We start from the raw sequence: 21,419 nt of genomic DNA, 5'->3' as shown, positions 1-21,419 counted from the left end.
GGAAGGACAGGGGAGTAAATTAATACATTTTAGGTTACACTTCTTAAACTACTTTTAATTTGATTTTAATTTATATATTTTCATTAGATAAACAATACATTAATGTGTCACATCTAAGAAGGGCTTGAAACATTTTTTTGAGTGTGGGTTATGTTTTAGATTAACCAATTATAAGAGAGGATAGGACCACATAGACACAGACAAGCCTACGTTACATACTTGTCTGAAAATGTTGGGACATGATCATGTGTATATCCATATATGAAATTGACAGAATTGCTTTCATTTAATCATATAAATGTATTTTAAGTGGACCATGCAGCAAGCATGTCTGTCACAGTATTTAGCAATATAACATGGCACACAGTGAAGTGTACCCTGTCTAGTGTTTTGCCACTCTACTTTTGGCAATGTCATGGCTAGGTACCTGGGATTATAGAGAATACAACCTCGTACACAGTAATGAACAAGCACTGGTTTTGAAGTAAGATTGCAGCTACATGTTAGTAAGTTTTCTTGGCACTTTTGTTTGAGTTTGGATTGGATTAAATGTTGATTTTGGTGCAACAAACTTCCAAACTCCATGTGATCTGCTGAGTCCCTCTCAATCTTTAAGAAGAGACTAAAGACTCTTTACTGAGCACCTTCACACATATTCTACACAGATTATAACTATTTTAAAAAAAGGTGCCCATGCATTACCTGATAGCACTTACTAATGGACTCAAACTTAACCCAAGGCACTTACTCATGTGTTGTCTTTTGACTTGATCTTTACTTGTGTTGTTTAACTCTGAAATGTACGCAGCTTTGGATAAATGCGTCTGCTTAATGACATTGTAGAATTTCTAGAATTGTAGAGTAATGTGTTGTATTTTTACCCTCAGAGGTACAACAACTGGTGATTGGGGAGGAACCTTCTAAGGTACAGCTGTTGTGCCCTTGACATTGGCTTGAGAACATATACTCTATGTATTTTTTGGAACCTGGTCTCACAGGAATCCGTGGAATAGCCACAGAATCACTCAAATTTCCGTGAAACTGACACGGATTTCGCTACAATGCAAGTTAATGACAGTCATATCCCGTGGCTATTCCATGGATATTTGTTCCTATTGGTTTGTTCCAAGTCACGTGACTTTTAAGGTCCCAGCGGTCAGAACAAAAAACATGGCCGACAGTTCTCTAATTTTTAGTGAAAAAAATCAATATTTTGACTTAGTTTCTGCATAAAAATGGATTTTGATCACATTTCTAGCAAGAAATATATGTTTTATTTTCTAAATATTCACTCAGTGAATGTACATAATCACTTTGTATGTTGGAATAGCCACGGGATATGACTGTCATTGACTTGCATTGTAGCGAAATCCGTGTCAGTTTCACGGAAATTTGAGTGATTCCGTGGCTATTCCACGGATTTTGAGTTAAGCGAATCCGTGGCTATTTCACGGATTCCTGTGAGACCATGTTGATTTTTTGGCCTTAAAAACTACACATAGTTATTTGATGTCCAATAATTTACCCTTGGTGGTACATTAATGTAGATTGTATTTAGGGGGACAGAAATCAACTTCTACTGTACTCTTATTTCTGATAGGGCTAATTGTTAAATCTCAAGGTATGTAGCTTTTTGAGGGCCAATGTCAAGTGTATAACAGCTGGACTGGAGATGGAACTGTGGTTCCATGTTGTGCAACGTGGCCATAATATACTAATGATATATATTAATACTGATGAAACCAGTGTCCAACATATGCACTGTTTTCTTGTGTTTGAGTAACTTTGTGTATAAACTACTGTCCAGTTATTTTCGAGAAATTATCGCCATTTTAAAGTACCTTTTAACAGTAGTAGTAGAAGTATATATTTGCCATGCTTTTTTGAAAGATTTGAACCACTAGGCCTTCCTAGACACCCCAAGATATTAATTTATGATGTTTGAATTATTCAAAGATCTACAGAGCATGCTGAATCCAAGAGATTTAGAGTGAGAACATGTATTTCTAACATGATCCAAAGATCACGTTAAAAAGCAAGACAGTACAAAGATGAATATGTACAACTAAAGAGTTAAAACTGAAAAAACATAATTGCTAGCTCAAATATACCATTTAGTGAAAACAGTGTTTATTAAGGTTTTTGATGTCAAAAAAAGCCAGATAAAATATGAAGTGGGGACATGTTGGGACACAACGACTTCAAGCTTGATATATATCATGTCACTAACAAATGAATGGCTTGCAGTACCAGAATATATTTTACAGCTTGTTTCACATGTTCATTGCCAGTGGCAGTGTATTACCGCAGTACACACTGGAACATGTTCACATACCACTTGCGTTGTAATACATTCAGCAAACATAGTTAAACAGTATAGAGAGGTCTAAGAGGAAAACCAAGCAGTGGATTTTGGTGTCTTGTGGATGGATAAAACTTTATTTGCATGTTGTGTTGTGGCTTAAAATGTGTTTGTTGCTTGTGCTCATTTTTGTTTTAACGAGCTCCCGCCCCTGCCACTTGCCACTGCAAGATCTCAGACCACAGGACTCGCCTGGTGTTCATACGTCAGTATCACTGCCACAGATAAACTCATCACACGCCATGTCCAAGTCTGTTCTCTCAGATGCAGCAGATAGGCACAGATGAATGGCTTTGTCCTATGTGTGACAAGAGGGAAGCTTTAAATGAAAACAAGCGAAATGATCAAACTTTGTAATTCAGTGCATAAATCTGAACCACTGCAATCCACTGAATAGGTGCAGGGAGAGTGTGAGGACCTGCTCATTGACATGCACTTGCATGAATCAAGGTCATACACACACACACACACACACACACACACGTGGCTATTGTAATTGTACTCCACACAGCCTGTGCAGGCCTGGTTCTTCAAGAGGGCAATAGCATGCATAAGAGTTTATTTTAGAAGCATGTTGTGTCATAAAATATGAAGTAATGTATGTTAAAAATGAAACAAACTGCAGGCCAGGTCCTGTGTGGTCACAAACTTTACACTAGTGATGTGCCAATGAAGCTTCATGAACCATTTCCTTTTTCTTCCAAGCCCACTAGATGGCGCTCTTGGTTTAAAAAAGTCAGTTAGAAAAGTCAGTCGGTTGCAATGAGATTAACTAATTATTTTGCATTTGCAAATTTAAAAGAGTACAGACAGAATAAAATGCAGTAAGTCCTATTTTTGTTTGACACATCCATCCAGCCTGACCTCATCCCCCAGCAGACATGTGAATTTATGGTATGTCAAATCAAACGCAATCAGGGAAAAAAGAAATTATCCTTGAAATGTAACTCACAATTCAGACTCTATTTTGTGCATTTTTGCGTTCATTAGATAGGAACTCATTACAACACCACCTGTAAGGTGAAGGGTGCTGACATGTCTTTTTGTGTCCTCAGGGAGAGAACGGAGTCGATGGTGCAGCTGGAGCTCAGGGCGCCCCGGTGAGTTGATACTGATTATATGTACTACACAATGCTGCATGAAGTGAAGTGAAGTGATTTTACAATATCGTCACCCTGTAATAATAATCGCCTAACTCAAGTTTTGCAGGAAACACAAAAAACCTCACCAAAAGTATAACATATGACATTTATTCATCATTTCACTCAAAAAGGATGTAACAAAGGATGGCTATTGGCATAGTAATAACACTGTGTGTAAATTATGTAACTTAAGAGAAATAAATGACTTAGGCAATTTTTTAAACATGCCTTTGTGACTTAAGCAAGATATGGTAACACTTTATTTTGAAGGGGTCTACATAAGAGTCACACAAGCCTGTTAGAAACATGACATGACAAGTATCATGAGCATTAATGTTCTTTCAAAGTGTCATTAATGTTCGTGACACATCCCATGTCATGTTTATGACACGCTCATGTCACTCTTATGTAGACACCTTAGAGCAGCTATTCTCAAACTTGGGGTCGGGACCCCAATTGGGGTCGCGAGATGCTTTCTTGGGGTCACCAAATCATTTTGGAAGTCAGCTCTGTCTCCACTGTGTTAAAGTGTAAATGTGTTTTAGTCTTTTTGTCATTTAATGTCTTTTTTTGGCCATTTTGGGTGTTTTTTGGTCATTTTGTGTGTTTTTTTGTCATTTGTGTCTTTTTTTTGTGTCTTTTTTGATCATTTTGTGGTCAATTTGTGTCTTATTTTTGGTCTTTTTTTTTTTTTTTTGGTGATTTTGTTTCTTTTTTGGGTAATTTTGTGTCTTTTTGGTCATTTTGTTTGTTTTTTGGGTGATCTGAACTGTGCGTGTGAGATTCTGTTCAGTGAGCGGGGGTCGCGGACAACATGCATGTTAAATTGGGGGTCGCGACTCAAAAAGGTTGAGAACTACTGCCTTAGAGTAAAGTGTTACCAATATTAGTGTCAACAATAAAACACTGGTAACTAAACTGATAACTAAACAATCTCCCTCTAGCTCGTCTTTGCTTGGTTCTTATCTGATGCCTGTGAATGTGGCAAATCGTCAAAGAAGTGATGATCTTAAAGGGGTAAAATCACATGATCTGATCAACTGAGGATGTTGGCGATTTTACCACAGGTGGCCGACGTCATGAGGAGATGATTTAGGCAAAAAAAAACAATTTTGCGATTATTTCAACAGCATGACAATATAAACATGTTAGTCGAGACGGATTTAAGAAAAAAAGGCCTTCTATAAGAAGTGAGGAGCATTTATGGGTACAAGTCAGGAACCGGCCTACCTAACATATTTCAAGGGTGATGAGTCCAAAAAAAATGGTTCCCAAGCGAAATTTTGAGTTTTTGACCTTCTCATTTGCATATCAAAATGGTGGCCAAAATCTTGCTCAGTCATTGGACCATTTTCCCCAAGTTTTATTGTAAGTAGGCAATCAAAGATGAGGAAATTAAGTTTCTAGATCTTTAGTCTAGAGTCAGAGCAAGGATATAGTGGAGGCTCAGTGTCTTTTTTATGTATATATATATATATATATATATATATATATATATATATATATGCAAAGTACCAACTTTTAAGGTGAGATTAAGCATTACTTGTGTCATTTTTTAAGGCCGACATGAATATTCAATCAATATCACTTTTAAATGTATTTTGCATATATATATATACACATAAAAAAGGCACTGAGTCTCCACTATATCCTTGCTCTGACTCTAGACTATAGTTCTAGTAACTCAATTTCCTCATCTTGATTGCCTACTTACAAAAAAACTAAGGGAAAATGGTCCAGTGACTGTGCAAGACGGGCAATTTGGTGGCCATTTGATATACAAATGAGAAGGTCAAAAACTCAAAATTTTGCTTGGGAAGCATTTTTTTGGGGATTCTGCACCCTTGAAATAAGTAAAGTAGGCCGGTTCCCAACTTGTACCCATAAATGCTCCTCACTTTCACTTTTTGGACAATTCTGTCTAGACTATGTGGTATCTATCAATTGTTCAGTTATTTCACGTCGTAGCTAAAACATTACTCTGTCATGAATCTGCAGCAATAACATTCCAGAAATAATGACAAAGCCCAATGTGTCAATACAAGTTATTAGAGTATCATTCACAAAGGGCTCAGTGTTATATTGGTGCTGATAAATGCAGAGGCTCACTACAACACATAACTCTTGTTAACTCAGCATTCTGTAGATATAACAAGCAACTTGTTTTTAAATGGTCCTATAAAGATTTGAAGGAAAGAGTAATCAGGACATAAACATGAGAGCTCAGAGTTATTGCTGCTTTTACACACTGCAGTGTGCTAGTAAACTCACTGCCCACACACACACACACACACACACACACACACACACACACACACTGTTCTTCTATCTCTGTGGACACTCATTGAGGTAATGCATTCCCTAGCCCCTTACCCTACACTGCAAAAAACATGAAGCTTACCAAGTATTTTCTTCTTATATCTAGCAATAGTATCTTAATTATATTGTTTTGAGTATAATTTACCTACTGACCATAGCTTTATATGCTTATTTAATTGTTAGTATTATTATTATTATGTGCTTATGTGATTATCTTATTGTTTAAATAATTATTTTTAGGATTGACATTGTGAGCTTTTTCATGCTTTTCAAGCTATTCAACTGTTGAATATGGTGAGTTTTTATCTAAAATATTGGTTTCAATTGAGAGTTTTAGTTGCATGTAGTTTAAATGCTATTTCAAAAGCATGTTAAGCAAGTATTGCTGGCTTATTTTAATGTTACTACAGTTGGGTTTTTCATGCCACAATTGCTCAAAATAAGTATATTTGGATTTATTTCAATATCATTGGTTTTTCTAGTGCCTAGTTATTTAAAGAATTCTTACAAAGAAACATTTACTTACTGCACTGGCAGATAATTTTACTTGTTTCGAGCATGTATTTGCTTAATTCTAGTTATTTATTTCTTGATTTTTGGCAGTTGATTTTTGCAGTTTTACCTTTACCATCACAGCAACATGTCTAACCCTAAGCCTTATCCTAAGCCTAACCTTAATGTAATCATAACCTTAACCTTAAAAACAAGTCCTAACCCTCAAACAGCCGAAATGTCCTCTCTTCCTCAAAATATTCTCATTCTCACAAGAAGACACACACACACACACACACACACACACACATTCTTGTACTTCTATCTTTGTAAGGGCCCTCATTGTAATAGTGAATTCCCTGCTAAGGTTATAATAGTAACTCATTTTTCATTAGTTTTAGTTTTAATTTTGTTGTGAATTTTTGTTTTCAAATTCAGTTAGTTTTAATGAGTTTTTAAAGTGAGTTTGCTAGTTTTAGTTTAATATTTATTTATTTGAAATGCTTTAGTTTTAGTTTAGTTTTTATTATTTTTAATTTTTTGTAATGGGGTATTTGTTGGGTGGGAGATTAAAAGAGGTCACATTAAATTTTGCCTTTATTTTCTTTGTCTGATCCATCTTCATTATGTATGAAAAAAGTTGACAAAGACGAAAATGAAGGACATTTTCACTATAATTTTACTTAGTTTTGTAACTACGCAATACAGTTTCAGTTAATTATTATTATCATGTAACCTTTAACCCTTAAAACAAATTCTGAAATCTCAAAAATGCCTTAAAATAAGTGAGGACCGGCCGAAATGTCCTCACTTTGTAAAAATGTCCTCACTCTGTTGGTTAAAAACGTGTTTCGGTCCTCACTATGTAGGAAGAACAAGAACACACACAAACACACACACACACACACACTGCAAATGCACAATGTATCCACTAGGACACACAGAATGGACAAAGCTGTCCTAAGGCTTTGTGTCTGTAAATGAGCAGTTAGGCTTGATTAACAGCTGAAAGAAATTAATTAATCTGGCAAAATTTCCTGTCAGCAGTCCTTGCTTCATTTCTTTTTAGTTGTTATTGATTATATTTGTGTGTGCATAATAGAAGCATGTTTTGCAAAATATTTAATAAAAAAATATTTGACCTTATTTTCCCCCTAAAACAACAAAGACACATGTGAATGCCCTGTGACGTGTTTAAAAAAAACACATTTATCATAAGTGTTGAAGGCCATGAAAGGCCACTGGAAACACCATTCTATAAAAGGGGCTGCAAAAAAACATTTTAAATGTCGAAGTCAATTTAAAATGTCAGTGAAAAAAACTGCTGAACGTTATGTCATGTTTATGTACAGCAAATGTTCACAGCTTTACATCCTGTGTCTGAAAGTGTCAGACTGGCTAATTCATCACTGTCACACCCTATAACCACACTCACACTTTATAGTAGGCAGTGTGCAAAGCAAAGCACACTTACAGGAATATATACACACAAGAACACATTTAAGCTGAGGGGGTTGTTTTTCCTGTCATTTCCAATTACATGGCCTTCAGTACTGATGTCCAGACACCCACTTTATCTGGATGTAGGTTGCACAAGCTACACAATGTACATTGGACACGTATGTTTACATGTGAACACATGCAGAGCGTCTTGGGTCCTCAGTAGCAGACAGGGTTGCGTGCAGAGCAGCTCCCCACTGCATCAAACCCTAACCCTCCCTTCCTAATCAAGCTAATGTTTACATGGAACGCTGGGAAACAAATACTGTGAATGCAGGTTTTTATGATTGTAAATAGTTTTACTATACTACATTGTCGCACTTGTTATTGCCTTGAAACAGGCTGCATTAGACTGTCTCCATGTTCATTTCAGGGTGTTTGATTATCACATAAACCTAGACGCAAACAGGCACATAATGCTTCAATGTACGTAGTCACCAATGCAATGAATGAAGGAAGGACACTGCAAAGCTTAAAAATATCTGAGAAAATATTATATTGATTTATCTGAGAAAATATTATATTGATGTACCTTTAGTGTGTGAGGGTGGCCACACATGTATAATGTCTTTGTATAATATATGGACTGATACGCTGTAAGCTATGTGATGATCAGGTGCCCATACCAATCATAAACTTTTTTTTTTTTTTTTGTGGGCGAGATTAACTAGGAGAATAGTTCATCTTTCTTTTTTACTTTTTTTACCCTTTTATTTGCCTTTTTTTTATCTCTAACTCTGTTTTGGATTGAGCTTTTATTACTATTTTATTGTATTTTATTTTATTGTTTTACTGTTTTTAGTATTTTATTGTTTTCATTGTTTTTATTTATACCTATTTGTGTATGATTTATTCTATTTTAATAACTCTACAGCACTTTGGTCAACTGAGGTTGTTTTTAAATGTGCTCTATTAATAAACTTTGACTTGACTTGACTTGTGTTAAATAGGTTAAACAGGTGGACAGTGGACAAGTGGACATATCCATTGTGATGTCCTGAAGCCTCCAGTTTGCTATTTTGGAGGTCGCCATCTTGTTTGTTTTGGGCCGTATATGGACAAAAGGGAGGTTTTACAGGTCACCTGTCTGGAAGGGCCTAAAACTGTCAGCATAGTAATGTTAAGTTATTAGCTAAAGCTAGCACCAGCCATTTAGTGTCATGTTATGGGAATGCTAATTTTGGCTAGTAAAAAAAGACTTAAAACAAAATGTACTTAATGGACTTGGATGTCAAAGAAGATGAAAATGCTTCTCTCCTGAATGACAGATGGACGTGGTAGCAAATAAATAAAAACAATTCTCAACTATCTGATTAGCAGCAGAGCTAGTTAGCAGCACAAGATGTAACTATATCACCAAGCTAGCACCTCCTTTCATGAGGAGGACTTTAACAGTGCCACTTTAAATAAGCTTGTTTCCATTTCAACACATAACATGGTAGAAATGTAATCCATATCTAACAATGGGGTGCCAAAGTGATTGTTATTTGAAACTGGATTTCAAGAAGCTTGGAAGCAGCAAAGAATGAGAAGCTTGTAAATCTTGTTAGACTGAGTTTACAACATATTGGACTAAATGCCTTGGGCGTGGTTGAGTCATGTTGGGTGAATTTCCTTTGACTTCATGCCTTCATGGCATTTTGGATTACTTTTAATCAGTTGCTGCAATTGTAGACAATTTCAAATGGGGTATTGCTGTGGCCTCATAAGATTTTATTCATACCAAATATACCCTCCCAGCTCCAGCTGTGTGCAGGCAGTGAGTTTGCAATTCTCTTCAAGCTCTCTTAGCTATTCTGAGTCCAATAAATGAGCTACTCTGTTACAAGCCACAGTCAGATAACAGGTCAACAGTTGATCCCACATTGAAATGGTATAGCATATGTAATCTAAAAGTGGGGAACCTGAATATAGTAGCCTATATAATACAGTGCTGTGTCAAGTTTTTCTAGTCATAGATCTGTAATAAACATTGCCTTTGGGTTAATTTTTTATAGTACCATTTAGGCCTATGCCAGTTTTTATCTCACAAAAATTTAGCTTAATTTTGGAGCGTTACCTAGCCCCATAAGCAGTGGCGGTTCTAGACCAATTTTACTGTGGGGGCCAAGGAGGGGCCAGTGTTTAATCAGAGGGGCATATTAGCACATGAAAAAATGGCAAAGATGATATTTAAGCATTCAAAATCTTTGAATGTCTTGAAAAAGACACAAAATGACCAAAAAAGGATACAAAATGAGAAGACAGAATAACAAAAAAACCCCACAGAAGACATAAAAATGACAAAAAAAAAACACAAAATGACCACATAAGACACAAAATGATAAGACAGAATAACAAAAAACCCCACAGAAGACATAAAAATGACAAAACCCCCCACAAAATGACCAAAAAAAGACACAAATTAACTAAGACAGACACAAAAAAGACACATAAATGACACCAATAACAAAAAAGACACAAAATGACAAAAAAAGACACAAAATAACTAAAAAAAGACACAACAACAGACACAAAATTACCAAAAAAAGACTTACAAAGACATGTAAAGACATGAAAAGGATTCAAAAATGGACAAAATAGCCCTATAAGACTCCAAAGAGTTAAAGTATTATACAATGTACACATTCTGGGTTTCTTTTGTGTACATTGAGATAGTGTTTGAACAAAAAAAAGGTTAGAATTGTTCCATTGTTCATCGTTATAAATTGACCATTTTATTATTAACTTGACACAGGGGCCATGTGTAGAACCGCCACTGCCCATAAGCAACAAGCTAGCATGACCCCTTTATTCCCTCTAAGAACTTCTTTGTTATATTCTCCTCTCCTTGCCACATCTGGCCTCTCAGTTCGTCTGTCGTCCCACCCTTTCCTGTTCTGCCCTCTGCTCACCTGTGGGTGAAGGTATGACACTGTTTCGATAACAGGGATCTGCTAAAGCCAGATCATATATCCTCATCCGTCCACAGACTTGCGGGCATGCTGATGAGAGATGGATGAGTCACAGGAAAGTTACGATGCAGGGCCCGCTTCACTCTAATGTGTTTGTGAATTATTTGTTATCACCCTGATCGGCTTTCTCATGTTTTCACCAGAAAAACAGATGCATCTCATATTTCAGGCAACTCCAGGAAACCTAACATTAATAGTTAAAGTGTAATAGTTAGAAAATCCACACTGAAATATGATTTTCACTCCACAACACCTCTACAATCTGACAAACCATTTGGATTATATTAGAATTTGTCCGACATTGAAATGTGAAATTGACTGACATCTTTTACAAATAAACAGAGTGGGAGAGGAGCAGAGAGGAGGAAGTTAGAGGAAAAAGCCCTGATGTTGTCACTGAAGTAAAGCCACCATGGCAGACACACAGTGATATCCGGATCTATCAGACTTATTTAAACCCAGAGGATTACATTTAGTTTACTTTATCACACATACACACACAGCAAGCTTATCTGTAGTGGAATCATCAGTGCAGGTTCACATAGTCTGAATCTAAAGCACTTTGATCCTCCGCTATGATCCATTTGTATTAGCGTGACAGGTAGGGAGTCTTTAACAGAGACACTTTTCCAAAGCCTTTAACTATTCCTGGATCATAGTCTTATATCTGTTTGGTGATGCATTACATGACAGGAAGTAGCATAATGTAACCCCTATTCATATTTACTTAATGAGCATCATGTGTCTACGTCTAAGACAGCTTCCAAACTGTGGGGATCTACTTGCCAAGACACAAAATAGTAACATACACTTACATTGGTTCATATAATTGGACATTTCCATCAATCCATTAGTTTGAGCGGGATTTTTTCAACTTTTTTTCAAATTTCAGAATTATCATATTGGGGGACCTGTTTTGCATCCATTATATCCTGCTGAAGAAAGCACAAAATCAGTACACTGCAAAAAAGCCAACTTATATTTTTTGGCCTAAAACAGTGATTTAAGTTGGTAAAACTTGGAGATATAAATTATTGACATTAAGGGCAATAATGTAAGTTAGCACAACAAAGCAAGCCAGTTGTCTGCTCAAAAACAAGTTGGTGAGTTGTTGTTACTTATATCTTTAAGTTGGGGTTCATAACAAGGGACAATAGTTCTGATAACTCTTATTTCTTTGTTGTGAAATGCGGAAAGCCAACTTTCCGAGTTGCACTTGAAGTCTCATTGTGGCTGTGCTGCCTCCAGCTGGAGTCCACACAAAAATGACAAAAATCAGAATTCAGAGTTGAGCAAACTCAAAAGCAAAACTTAGAATATTTAGTTTAATTGTCCAACTTAAAATTTTATCGAAGTTTGTTGCCTTGAAATTTTGAGTTAACCCAACCTCTCTTTTTTTGCAGTGTACTGCCACAAAACACCAATGTATGGTTCCATGCAAACCATAGTTTTCAAGAGTGTGTAACGTCTGTAGCCGTGGCCTGAAAAGTGTAATTTGCATATTAAGTGGTAACTATAGGTCAGTGAACTTTAGAACCACAGTAGTTGAATCTGGCCACTTGGGGGCAGAACAACAAGTTCTAAACTCAACATTAACATGTTGGACCCTATTTACAGCCTATAGAGAAAGGTCTTAAGTGCATGGTGTAAGTGCATTTAGCGCAGTGGTTCCCAAACTGGGGGATGTGACATCACATAATCTTGTGATTATGTCTCCTGTCTCCTCCACAGGGAATCCTGGGACCTCCTGGAGAAGTGGGCCCACAAGGACCTCAGGTAACATGTGACCTGAAAGTAACTTGTCAGAATCATAGGTGAAAAAAAATACTTCAGTTGTTTATTTTTCTGTCTTCTTGAATGTTTTTTTAGGGTGAGGAGGGCTTGCCCGGGCCACGTGGACCACCTGGAATAAACGGAACACTGGTTGGTTTAACATCATTAGTCTTTCAGTTTTCTTCAACTTCTTTTGCAACTCTCTTTCTACTTCCGTCACAAAGACTGTCAAAAAGTGTTTGCCTTTAGCTCAATTTGCACAATCCTTTTCTAACCCTATTTAAGCAGGACTGACCTCTAATAACAGCAGAGGTGTTCTGTGATGTTAATCCCGTCCACATCTGCCATGCCTGTAACTTTTTCAAGTAAAAGTTCCACTCCAAATCACCACAGACGTCATGTGATAATATTAATCCAGTGCAAAATGACATCTGGGCTATTCAGCTTTGGAAGGCTGACAACATTTTTGGCTTGCTTTCTCATAGTGATGACCTGATTAGATTACACACGACCAACCTGGCAACACTGCAGTAGCTCAAAGGTTACTTGACAAGCAACCTGGTCTCACAGAAATCCGTGAAATAGCCACGGATTTTGCTTAACTCAAAATCCGTGGAATAGCCACGGAATCGCTCAAATTTCCGTGAAACTGACACGGATTTCGCTACAATGCAAGTTAATGACAGTCATATCCTGTGGCTATTGGTTTGTTCCAAGTCACGTGACTTTCAAGGTCCCAGCGGTCAGAACAAAAAACATGGCGGACAGTTCTCTCATTTTTAGTGAAAAAAAATCAATATTTTGACTTAGTTTCTGCATAAAAATGGATTTTGATCACATTTCTAGCGAGAAATATATGTTTTATTTTGTAAATATTCACTCAGTGAATGTTCATAATCACTTTGTGGTGAAGATCTCGCCAGAAAAATATGACTGTCATTAACTTGCATTGTAGCGAAATCCGTGTCAGTTTCACAGAAATTTGAGCGATTCCGTGGCCATTCCACGGATTTTGAGTTAAGCGAAATCCGTGGCTATTTCACGGATTTCTGTGAGACCAGGTTGCTCAAAGGTTACTTGACAGGGCTTGTCAATCACCAGAAGTGTGTCCAGCTTCTATCTGGTGTCAGAATAAGTTATAACACAACTTCCCTTCCATGCGAAATACAGACTTAGCTTGTACAAACCTTACATGGTGGTCCCCTGGTAATTCTTGTCCTGTACATTGAGGTCCCAAGACAGAAATAAGACATGTGCAAGACACAGAAACTGGGGAGGCAGAGGGATGCACAACCGAGTTTGTTGGAAGCAAGGTTATAATAGTTTTGGATTTTTCATTAGTTTTAGTTTTAATTTCGTTGTGAATTTTTGTTTTCAAATTCAGTTAGTTTTAGTTAGTTTTAAGAGTGAGTTTTCTAGTTTTAGTTTAGTTTTTATTTTTTGAAAATGCTTAGTTTTAGTTTAGTTTTTATTAGTTTTAGTGTTAGTTTTAGTTGTGTTGGGTGCCAGATTCAAAGTGGTCATAATAAATTTTGCCTTTATTTCCTTTGGTTTATCATCTCAGCCCCAATAAGGTTATTAACTGTTTTGAATTTTGGTTGGAGTGTAGACATCCCAGTCTCAGTAAACATATTCACCATGTGTTGCATGTTCAAATAGAAACACTGAATTATGAATGAATAAAGTTGACAAAAACGAAAACTAAGGACATTTTCACGATAATTTTAGTTAGTTTTAGTTAGTTTTGTAACCACACAATACAGTTTCAGTTAGTTATCGTTTTTTTAAAAACTCTAGTTTTTATTTTTATTTCAGTTAACGAAAATGTTTTTTCAATTCTAGTTTTCATTATTTCGTTAGTTTTCGTTAACTATAATAACCTTGGTTGGAAGCATATTGAGATTGAGGCCTTTACTTCTGCATGGTGCTGCTCTTTGCTGGAAGGTGAAAAGCAGCAGCTGGCAACATGGAGGTAGCACATGTCTTTCAGTACCCTCCCCAGCCAACAGAATTAACAAGGACAGCAGTACATAGTGAATTTGCTCTTCCAAATTTTAAATAAACAGGATCTGCCCTCCCAAAAATCTTGAATAATTAAAAGCTGTTGACGACTGTCCCAACTGGCAGTGGAGGAAGGACATTTGGTCAAAAGTGACCTTGTCCAAGAAACCTGGATGGGGCAGTTAGCCCACGTTGGCTTGTGGCGAGGGATCATGGTGCTGATCCTACTTCCAGTCTATGCCTACTTGGCCCAAACTTAATCCTTATGGGATCCACAGATTTAAAGCATTATCCAAACAGGGTCTACTTGTTTCCACATTAGTCTTTGAGCAATGCAGTCTTATCTCCTAGACTACAATTCACATTATCGTCTCTGCAGTGGGCTCATAATGAGATCATTAATTTAGCTCAGGCACCATGTGAGTCCATTTGATTTACTTAGCAATGCCATTAAGGCGGTGAGTGGCTGTTAATTTAGCACCGAAGTCAGATGAGTGTGTGTGGGTTTACGGCTGTACACACAGTCAGGGCACCCCCCACTGGTAAACAAGATTACACTCGACCAGATGCAATTACAGCAAAGCATTGTGAATGCACAGACCTCCATGGTGCTGGTTGGACAGTATGTTAACAGCTCTGCTGCCCCCTTGTGGCCAGAAAGAGAAAGTACAGATAGATGGAATGACGAGTTGGTAAAGTGAACACAGACTGTAGAGGCATACACATATTATATACACATTTGTACCATGTAAACCCTTTGCATTAATTGGTGGATGGCTGTGCATCAACATGTAAAAATAACAGAAAATGATTCAGTATGTTTTCTAAATGCAGATCCAACATCAATGTTTCAATTTGCTATTTTTTAAGACTGCGTTTGACTCCTCTATTCTTTCACTGTGGCATATAAAGCCTTGATAAAAAAAAAAAATCTGTGAAATACTGCAGCATCTAAGTTCTTAGAGGTCACCTTTCCACAACCATAAAGCTTCATCTTTAAGTCTTCATCCCCCTCTTTCTATTCCTGTCAGTAGAAAAGAACACTGCTATGACGTTATGCCTGCAGTGGTCCTCTGACTTATCTGGCACACACACACACACACACAGTCTAGAAATGGACGTAGGACGAACTCCTTGTATCTAGGCAACCACATATAGTAACTATACATAGACGTCAAACTAATTGTCAGTTGACCAAGGCAACACTAATCAAAAGTGGCATTTCGAAGTGTGCATACTCCTGGTTTGACTCTCTCAGACATTAAACGGTATGTTCCTTATTGCTTGAAAGTATGTATTTCATTTTCCTATATCATTACAGTTGCAGCAAACTATCAAATTTAGTATTGGGTTGTACTTTCACAAACTGAAAGAGCTTAAAATGTTCAGATGTGCATGTCAACACAAATCATTCAAACCCTTAAGCTTTAAAATCTTTAATTTTTAAATTGAGAAATGGTGTCATGATCACAACAATATGAAGAAAAAAGCCTCCCACGCACTGAATAAATGATCCCAGAAACTCTATGACTCAACATGCAACCAAGAAGGTCAAAAGTGTAAAAGTTGAAGGAATTAATTGCAGTGTGATTATCATTTTTATGCAAGTTGAAATTATATTTATAATTTATATATTTATATCATTTATAACTCACAACCTACTGTAGTACATGAGAGCTACTTCCAATGCCAATGAGCACATTATTAACAACTACATTAGTATGTTTCAGGTTTCAGATTATGGAAAAAATAACATCCACAACCAGTAGACCCACTGTGTAGTATTTCCACACTGTGGAAGTCAGTAAGCGGTAGTGATGTGCCAATGAAGCTTCATGAACCATTTTCTTTTTCTTCTGAGCCCACTAGATGGCGCTCTTGGTTTAAAGAAGAAGGCTCAAGCAATGGTAACTGAGTGTGTTTTCAGGTCTTTGTAAAAATAAAAACAATGGTTCATGAAGCTTCATTCGTACATCACTAGTAATCGGTGTTATCAAATGATGTGCCAATGAAGCCTCATGAACCACCTTTATTTTATTTTTTTGGAGCCCTCTAGATGGCACTTTTGGTTAAAAGAAAAAGGCTCAAGCAATTGTAATTGTAATTGAGTGTGGGCTCAGAAAACAAAGGAAATGGTTTAATTGGCTTCATTGAGACTCAAGTCCACTAAAAGCCCACCAGATGGCCCTCTCTGTTTAACAAAGAGAACACATTTGTCTAGAAAAAAGGGGAAATGCTGAGAATAAAGTCAACTTTTGAGTTTGGTGAAGTAGACTGCAAGCTACAGCCTGGTTTGCCTCAGTACGCCCAATACATGTTGGAAATATTCACATAAATTACATAAAAGCAGATTTTCCCAAAACAATAGATGGGTTAGCTACTATCAAGAATAGCTCATTTATGTGTCGGGGGATTTTAGTACAACTACATCCTTAAATATTGTGGTTATTGCTCATTTTATGATGTTGATGAAAATCAGGTTGTAGCTTGCAGTCTACCTAACTGTTCAGATAGAAAACTATGTTCCTCTAATGACTTACTGACACAGGAACAATATCTTTAATATCTTTACAACTTTACCAAGCTTAAAAGTTGACTTTATTCTTGACATTTCGACTTTGTTCTCAACATTGTATTTAAATTTTATTCTCGAAATGTCCTCCTCTTCCTTATCCTCTTCCATAGCTGGTGGAGGGTGCTGACTTTTTACATTTTTAATATCAATATCAATTTCAATATGTATGTAGCCATCAAGTCATGCAGGTCAACCAACTTATGAGTCAAGGGTGCATTGCTCAGTGTGTGGGTGCCTTTTTTATATAATGTTGGGATGTGCATGCATCATACTGTAGTATCAAATATTTTATGTTCCATTTAGAATAGGGATTGATACGTTTTCCTATTATCAGCATTCTAATACCTGAATCAACAAATATATCTAATTCTGCAATAATGTTAAAATTATCAGTATCCAGATTATCATGGTGTGTTTTTTTTAATTATTGTAAATAGGCTCATATTACCTGTTTCCCCTCTAAGTCAATCAGATTACTGGACAGTAGATTTATTTGTGTTTCTTTGGTGAAGGCATGTGGGAAGATAGAGCTGGGATCTTTATACAGCAGAATGTTTTGTTCAATATGCAAACTGGTGTGTGTTTGCGCGCAAAGCGTGCAAGTGTGGATGTGCATGAGTTTGACTGTGAATATGTGTGTGTGTGTGTGTGTGAGTGGACCTGAGCCATCTCATTTCTCCCTCAGTGCCTCCTGACTAAGCCGTCACGCACTCTGTCACATTCAGCCCAAAGCACTGTGCCTGTCTCTTTCATCTCATTCTCTCTCTCTCCCTCTCATTCCTTTCCTCTCTTGTCCCTTCCCTCCCCTCCCTTCGCTCTTCCTTCTCCCCCAATATCTCTCTCCGTCCAGGGAATCCAGGGGCCCCGGGGGCCGCCCGGAGAGATCGGCCGAGATGGTCCCAAGGTCTGTGCGTTGAACGTTATAATTAGTTATTATGCTAATGGCCTGCTGCTCCCCAGCCGCTCGGCTATTCTCAGCCTGTTCTAATGCAGTACCCTCCCTCCCTGTTCTCTTGATGTTCCCGTAGAGAAAACTGCATTTTGCTGAGAGGGAGGCAACTTGTTTGGAATCAAATTGTAGGTGTTTCTGAATATGTGATGAATGCTGTTCTGCCAAGGACGGTTCATATTTGGGACTGTTGGTATTTGTGTTTCTCCCCTTCAAAGACCAACTTTAAGTTTTACTCTTTAACACATTCATACAAAGTCAGGTTTACCATAGTTTACTTCATTAGGGGGAGATTTTTCAGATTTATGGGGTACTCCACTCAGTACGTTTACATGACACTTGAAACAACCAAATGATTGCCTTAATCTGACTGTAACTGGACAATTGAAGTAAAAGTAAACGTGTTAGTCCGATTGATGTCGGAGTTCTACAACTGCGATTAGGACAGACAATGCGATTGGAATAGGATTTCTGCCAGCATGTATGATAAGACAACGCATTTGCGCATGCTCCACCCCCGCGTTGGCGTAAGACCCCGGATCAAAAACATCCAAGAAAGCCGGTCGCATTAGCCGGTCGCACATTAGCTGGTCGCAGTAGCCGGTCATATTAGCCGGTCGCACATTAGCCGGCTGCACATTAGCCGGTCGCACATTAGCCGGTCACATAAGCAGGTCGCACATTAGCCGGTCACATAAGCAGGTCGCACATTAGCCGGCTGCACATTAGCCGGTCGCATTAGCCGGCTTTACATTAGCCGGTCACATTAGCTGGTCGCACATTAGCCGGTCGCATTAGCCGGTCACATTAGCTGGTCGCACATTAGCTGGCTGCACATTAGCCGGTCACATTAGCCGGTTGCAGTAGCCGGTCATATTAGCCGGTCGCACATTAGCCGGTCACATTAGCCGGCTGCACATTAGCAGATCGCATTAGCCGGTCAGTAGCGACGGCACAAAGTGTCCAACTGAGATCAACCGGAAAGGGCGCCATATTAAACCGGTGAAATGACGCATATCGCCACCCAGTGTTGAGGAGGAGGACACGTTCCCGTCAGTTACTAAATTATCTCAGTTGCATGTAAACTGGGACAAGGACAGAAGTCCTATTAGACGCTAATATCAATTTTTAAGCATATAGTTCGATTAAACTGTGCATGTCAACGCACTGACTGATTTCCTATTGCACTTCTATAAAGTTGATTTGCTGAGGACAAATGAAAACATATGTAGTCAAACTTTAAAGCACAAGAGACTGTGATATCCTGACTTTTAGTCCTGCAAAAATGAGAAGTAAACGAACCTTTATCTGTGGAGTGCCCCTTTTTACAAAGACTTGCACAAGGGGCATTTTCATACTTCCCTGACCTTGAAATGCACATTTCCTGTCCCTTTGGAATTTGAATACTCAGCACAGCATGCACGCCACACAAATGGAAGGAGAGTGAGGGAGTCTCATGCATATGAAGGTGATCATGTGCTCTTTAACAGCGTGCTGAGAACGAGTACCAGCAGAATGACACCTGATAATTTGGTGATTCAAGCAGTCAGTTAGCACACGTAAATAGAGAAACACAGCATAAGCAAACACTTCTAATTATGCCCACCTTAACACCTGTATGGGAACTTCCCTATCAGCTGATTAAATCCCTGCAGAAGTGTGAAGGCTGTTCCATCTGTAGCAGATAATTGCTGATTGAACACACAACATAGGAAGAGAACAGCACTATTACACAGACTGATCCACTGTGGTTACCTTGATTAAATCATGCATAACCAACATCAGGCTGCTGCAAAATAACTACACAAACCACTGCAGTGCACACATCAGACTTATACATCGGTAAGATCCTAGTTTACCTGAATCAGTCTGAGACAGCGCACGCATAAGTCACATTTTTCTACAAATTCACAAATACCAGCTAACAGGTCTTACCAACAAAAGTGATATTTTTGTGGCAACAGTCATGTAAACATCATCATTATGAAGAACAATTGATATAATCAGCTAAAAAACAAGATAAGTTTGCAGAAAATTGGCCACAAGTGGCAATTACATGACATGCTATGGTAGTGATGGCCAAATGAAGCTTCATGAAGCTCCATGAACCTGTAGTGAAGTGACAACGAAGCTTCGTGAACCATTTGCTATATTTTTTGACTCCACAAGATGGTGGTCTTGGCTTAAAAAAAGGCTCTAGCAATGGTAATTGAGTGTGTTTTCAGCCCTTTGTTGAACAAAGAGCGCCATGTAGTGGGTTCAGAAAATAAAGAAAACGGTTCACGAATCTTCGTTGTCACTTCACTACCATTTTTTGACTATCATGTTTAGTTTCTGATCAAACTGGATGGCACTCTATGTTCAAGAAAGGGTTGAAAGCACAATGAAATGCCATTCCATGAGCCTTTTTCTTTAGACTTAGAGCACCATCTAGTGGGGCCAACAAGTACAACTAATGGTTTATAAAGCTTTATTTGAACACCTCTGTGAAATGTGTTTACTAATTTAAAACTGTGATAAAACCACTGTCTATCCAAAACAGGACACACAAGTAGCACAAGTAGAGTCAACAGAGAGTCTGTGACATTTTTACGAAATATAACCAGAATGTAACTAGGTACATTTACTCAAGTACTGTACTTAAGTACAATTTCAGGTACTTGTACCTCCTTTTTTACCACCATATCATGCATGTATATGCTTTTCAATGGGATTTTTCTTTCATTATTCCTCTACATTTATCTCAAAAACTTCTAGAAACCTTATAGATAAAGAATGTATAAAACATACAGTATAAGTTGCTTCTAAAATATTATGCACTGATAAGGATAAATCTACCCAGCCCTCCTCTTTTGACCCACTTACAATTTAATGTGTCAGTCATAATATCCAACGATACAGATATAATAATATTGCTCTGATCTTTCCCCTTTATTGTTCTGATAACATGATAGTCTACTGCAGACTCACAAACCGGACATCACAACAATTGAGTGCATAACTTAGTTGCCAAATAACTACGCTCAGCAAAGAGTTTTTCTCTTATGCGTCTGCAAATTTCCCCTCTGAACCTCTGAATCGAGATAAAGATAATTTGCATACTCAGAAAAGCAGTCTCACTTCTAAGCTGTTTTTCTGATGCACCACTGTCAAACCTTGTGTAATTGCTCAAGCTGTTTAAAGGGGTAAGAGACTAGTAATGTAGTAATGTGGCTGAGAGGACAGTGATTAATTACAACATACTGTGATTTATATTCCACTTCAGACAACCTTTTGTGCATGCTGCCCTCTGCACAGCGTGCAGCCACACTTTGATATGCTCCCACTGACCTGTGTGCTGGTCTTTGCGATG

At 37.8% G+C, this 21,419-nt stretch overlaps 1 protein-coding gene across 1 annotated transcript in view; it reads left to right on the top strand.

Moving 5' to 3' along the window:
• si:dkey-225n22.4 (collagen alpha-1(XXI) chain) overlaps positions 1–21,419 on the top strand; it is an 83,692-nt gene that overhangs the window by 38,315 nt on the left and 23,958 nt on the right. Inside the window, exons 18-21 of the mRNA XM_059326509.1 lie at positions 3,418–3,462; positions 12,501–12,545; positions 12,639–12,692; positions 17,969–18,022. Coding sequence (XP_059182492.1) covers positions 3,418–3,462; positions 12,501–12,545; positions 12,639–12,692; positions 17,969–18,022 — 198 coding nt within the window. The remainder of the gene's footprint in view (positions 1–3,417; positions 3,463–12,500; positions 12,546–12,638; positions 12,693–17,968; positions 18,023–21,419) is intronic.

This window comes from Centropristis striata, chromosome 23 (assembly GCF_030273125.1).
Source record: "Centropristis striata isolate RG_2023a ecotype Rhode Island chromosome 23, C.striata_1.0, whole genome shotgun sequence".
NCBI classification, from domain to species: Eukaryota; Metazoa; Chordata; class Actinopteri; order Perciformes; family Serranidae; genus Centropristis; species Centropristis striata.
This window is presented reverse-complemented; position numbering and strand designations above follow the sequence as displayed.